At 50.9% G+C, this 4,860-nt stretch overlaps 1 protein-coding gene across 1 annotated transcript in view; it reads right to left on the bottom strand.

Annotated features, from left to right (window-relative positions):
• ABCF1 (ATP binding cassette subfamily F member 1) overlaps window positions 1-4,841 on the bottom strand; it is a gene marked incomplete at its 5' end in the record, with an annotated part of 17,137 nt that extends 12,296 nt beyond the window's left edge. The window contains 6 exons of the mRNA XM_014525303.2: window positions 95-181; window positions 421-483; window positions 1,370-1,474; window positions 1,990-2,027; window positions 4,158-4,287; window positions 4,680-4,841. Of these exons, the coding sequence (XP_014380789.2) occupies window positions 95-181; window positions 421-483; window positions 1,370-1,474; window positions 1,990-2,027; window positions 4,158-4,287; window positions 4,680-4,841 (585 nt within the window). The remainder of the gene's footprint in view (window positions 1-94; window positions 182-420; window positions 484-1,369; window positions 1,475-1,989; window positions 2,028-4,157; window positions 4,288-4,679) is intronic.
• Window positions 4,842-4,860: the final 19 nt, after the last annotated feature.

Below are 4,860 nucleotides of genomic sequence, written 5' to 3'. Positions count from 1 at the left end.
TGAACCATCTGGCACAAACTCTGGGAGCCCCAGCCCCTAGTTCCCTTGATGAAGAAGTCTCCGCTGCAACACACCTCACCAGCCCAACACTCACCGTGCCAGCCTTGTCTTCCGGTTTGGACTCTTCTTCACTCTCCTCCTCCTCACTCTGGGCCAGAACAGCAAAGGCCGTGCTTTTTCCCTGAGCCCAAACAAAGGAATAGGTGGGAATTAGGAACCTCGGCTTGGGATTAAATCCCCCAGCCTCAGCCAAGGACAAGAGTGAAGGTTTTGGGTGCCCTCTAGTGCTGCAGTGAAGCATTAGGGTCAGCACCAGTGAGGTGTGGGTGCCCCCTAGTGAGCACACTGCCAGCCTTCACTGCACTAGGGCACAGCTTTCACAACAGGAATCCCTGTGGTCTGGGGAATGGCAAGGCCTACCTGCTGCTTTCCTTTGTTTCTCTCATTTTTACTTCTTTTATTCTTACTGTCTTCGTCCTCTTGCTGAAAAAAAAAAAAAATGCAAAGCAAATCTCACCCTGATGAAACAGCATCAACTACCCTGCACAAGCTGGGACTCGCATCACGCTGCTCCCAACCACTGCACTGCAGTCGGCAGAAACCAAACCACCCATTATGTACCTAGCTGGCTGGGCTAGGGCCCAGGTGTCCTGACTCCTAACCTAGTAGACTCTACGTTTGGAAACAGAACCCGGGAGTCCCGACTCCCACTGCTCTTCCTTCCCACAGTGTAGTGAGCCCCATTTCCTGCCACCCCAGAATGACAGCAATGTGGAGGCTGACTTTGTTTCCCCTTTGGCTTGTCAACCCTTGTCACAGCTTCTTTCCTGCTTTTTTCTCCTCTTCATGATAAAAGGCAGCCTGGAAGAGGAGGGGAAGGGCATGGAAGGTCAATCATCCATTTCAGCCATTGCCTTCCTACACAGAGGAAGATCATCCCTTCACTCCAGACTCCAGCATTCAAGCCAGGCCTGGTACAGAGAACTCCCAGATCAGGGAGGTCGCATTCCAGGCTGCTTGAGAAGATGACTCTCCACCTGCCTTCTCTCCAGCTGGACAGGACAAGAGAATCCTGACTCTGTCCCACCCTACTCTAGCCTGTTAGACCTTGCTCTCCTTGACGAGGGTAGGGATAGAGCCCAGGATTCCCAACTCCCAACTTCCCTTACCCAGTTCAAACCCACCAGCCGTAACTCTTCTCCCAGAGCTAAGAGCAGAACCCAGAGTCCTGACTTTCAGCCCACTGGGTACATCTCCTCTCAGTGCTGAAGACAGAACCTAGGAGTCTTAACTCCCAGATGTGCTTCCCCTCTGTAATCACTAGGGCCCTGCTCCCCGCTCACACTGGGTTGTGTCTAAAGAAGCTAACCTTGTTGATTTGATTCTTGTCAAGTTTGGCTGGTTTTGGCACCTCCTCCTCCTCTTCTTCCTCTTCACTCTGCTCCTGGCTCAGGGCTGCAAATACATTTCCTCCCTGCAAACAGCAAAGCTAAAGCCTCTAGCCATGGTCCAACACACTTCCATGTCCTGTGCTGCCCCTTGGTAACAGGATCATCCACTGACACCCAGGGTATGGAAGACACCCCACTGAGGCTCACCCCACTTTGGCTAGAACTGTATCTCATTCATAAAATCATACAGAAGTAGGGCTGGATGGGACATCTGGAAGTCATTTAGTCCAACACCCTGCTTGCAGCAGGATCATCCCTGTCCAAACCATCCCATACAAATCCTTGTCTAACCTAAAACTACATAATCTACTCCATCACACAGGAACAAGGCACGTTGACCAAAAACACCAGGAACCTGCTACAGAAAGCAGGGGGATGAGGGTTGTCGGCAAGTGTCCTACTGCTGCAAGCGTTGGTAAAATGCACTCCAGAAATCCACAGGAGAGGGTCACTCTACCAGTCCAACCCCCCTCACACTCTGTGCATTTGTAATCATAGCTGTCCCTAAACCCAGGGGTCCCTCCAGGCCAGGACTCACCTTCTTCTTCTTGCTGCCTTTGCTGACAGGGGCAACCACTGCAAAGCAAAACAGCAAAATTTCAGAAAACAATGCAAGAAGACACCATCTTCATCATGGGCATTTGCAGGGCACTGGAACCACAGAGCTCTCAATCTTCCTGTGGCCAGAGAGGACTGGAGGGAGCAGGCAGAGGCAGATTGGGTAAGGCTTGTACCCTTGGGAGCTGCTGCAGGGGGAAGCATCAGCAGGCCCAGCAGCAAAGGGATTAAAATGCAGCAGCCCACAAGTCAACAGATTCTCTACTGCACCTGTGCTGCAGCTCAGCCCCATTGCCCCAGCAACAAAGACAGCAGCTTCTGTAAGGTGGGGGATGCATTAAAACTCCTAGCTGCTGGTCCTACTGATACCTTTTCCCCCACAGCAGCAAGGCTCTCTCCCAAGCAATGCAAGGCTGATGAGGCCAGGGCTAATGGCAGGGGTGGAGACGACACAAGCCACCAGCTGCGAGTTATGCCAGCCCCCTGCAACATGACCAGAGCCTCAGGCTGGCTGTGACTTCCCCCTCTGCCCCTTCCCAAAAACCATCCTTGCTGTCCCTTGACAGCAAGGGACAAGCATGGATTCAGCAACATTGTAGGGCAGTGTCCTTTTGAGTCCATCTGGCACTGCCTTAACATCAGCACACAAAGCACACGCTTTGGAACACAGGCCTGTCTCCCTTCCCAGGAGAGAATCCTAATTCTTTGGCTACTGACTAAGTCTCCATCATGTCTGTTCTCCTTCTCCCTAACAAATCTTGAATTCTTGGCTGCCCAGTGGCTTCTTTGGCCACGGGAGAAAGAGAGAGGCTGGGTCCCTCAAAATGACTGTGGGTGCCAATACCCCACTGATAGCAATGTCTAGAAGAGGAAATAACATGGGCTTTTCCAGCACATCAGTGCCTGGTCTCCTCAGGATCCCATCTCTCACCTGTGCTACCATACTTGTTAAACAGTGTAATGCAAACAGATGGAGAGAAAACTATGGCAAGGGACAGGTGGAAGGGAAGGGAAGGGAAGGGAAGGGGCAGAAGTGCCAGGGAAGGACACAGTGTGTAAAAGAATTTCATTTACCGGTTATATTCACTGGTCATTACCAACTTTGTTTCATATGACATAAAATGCTCATACCCCAACCCAAAAATCACTAACAGATGTGCAGAATAATATAAGACACCCCTCACAACAGTTAAGCTTAGTCAGAGTTAGAGATATAACATGCATCCCCAATAAAAAATAATTTAGAGTGCAAGTGTAATGCACTTTAGGTCTCCACTAGAACTGGCAGAAAACGAAATCCAACTTTCATGAAAAATGCCTAAGTTCTGCATGTTCCAAATGAAACTCTCTCTCTTTTGGAAATGTAACGTATTAAAAAAAAAAAAAAAAAATTCAGTTAAAATTTTGAAGTTTTATTGACCAAATTGCTGGCTTCCAGTAAGCCAACTGGTTTAAGGTTGGTGACAACATCGTACAAAAAAGGATTGAAAAAAAGCATAACTCTTTGGTGTGGGAAAAAGTCAGTAAGTCAACAACAACTCAGGAATAGTTTCACAGTAAAAAAGAGGCTCTGCTTAACTTAATAATAAAGCAGTCTACTACCTTTGAGCAATTCTAGATTAAAATTCTAAAAATCATCTAAATGATTTATGAGCCAAAATCCCATTTCAAATTGAACTCTGCTGGCAGCAGCAGAATTGATGCTCAGTCATGTTCAGATCCCTTTATAGCTTTGGCTCTGTCCAGTCTTTAAAGTGAACGCAGCTGTTTCCTTGAGAATCCCCCCATGCAAGGAGCCTCCGCTGCTAGTGGAAGGGTCCTGCACCAGCACAGGGGCAGTGTAGGCGTTAAGGCTGATCTCTCCTCTCCATGGACCAGAGAGAGGCCAGTGCTAGTTACAAGAGCCCGAGCCCAACCTGAATCAATTGGGCAAGTTACATGGGCTGCAGAAACCCAAGATCCTCACCTCCAGCTCCCCACTGACCACAACCTCCAGAGCCTACTTCCCTCATGCAGGACCCAAGATTTCTGACCTTCAAATTCCACCCAGCCCCCAACTCTGCTCTGCTGTAACCCATTTCATCCCACACTCCCCCAGATCTGGGGAGAGGACCCAGGAATCCTGCCTCCGAGCCTCCTCCAGCTCACCTTCCTCATCCTCGTCACTGGCCTGAGCCGACAACTTCTTCAGCTTCTCGATCAGCAGGTTGTCCTCCACATCCTCCTCCTCTTTTTTCTTCTTGTCTTTCTTCTTATCTCGCTTCTTTTTCTGTTGCTGCTGTTGGGACGAGGAACACGGCTGAGGCAAGAGAGGCCACATCTGCACCCACTGCCCCGCGACCTCTCCAGGGGTGCAGGTGGTTAAGCCAGGGCGCCCCTTCCCTCGCTGGCAGGAGGCTTCTCGCAGGACACGCAACGAACCCCCAGCAAGCACCAAGAGCAGCGCTTCCCAACCCACAGATTGCACCCCAAAGGGGGTCACAAAAATATAGGAGCATCGCAAGCAAACTTGAAAACCAGACTCTCCTTTAGAGGAAAAAAAGTGCAGGACACGATGGGTTTTCCCTTCCCGGCTCCCAGTGCGTGGGGAGTGGCCGGCAATGTTTACAAACGGGTCCTGGTCCAAGAGAGGCAGAGAACCGCTGCCCCAGATGCCCCTCGGCCGCTCACCTGCTGCTGCTGCTGCTCCTCCTTCTCTTTCACAGCGACTTGCTGCTCGCTGACCTGCTTCTCCTCCTCTGCCAGCTCCTCGAAGAACTGGGGCAAGCAGGACACGTTTGTTAGAGACCTCCCAGCCCGCCCCTCCCGCAGCGCGGCAGGGATCCCCCCCCCCACAGTGCCGCGGGGTTCG

This window comes from Alligator sinensis, unplaced genomic scaffold, assembly GCF_000455745.1.
Source record: "Alligator sinensis unplaced genomic scaffold, ASM45574v1 scaffold1208_1, whole genome shotgun sequence".
Taxonomy (NCBI): domain Eukaryota; kingdom Metazoa; phylum Chordata; order Crocodylia; family Alligatoridae; genus Alligator; species Alligator sinensis.
This window is presented reverse-complemented; position numbering and strand designations above follow the sequence as displayed.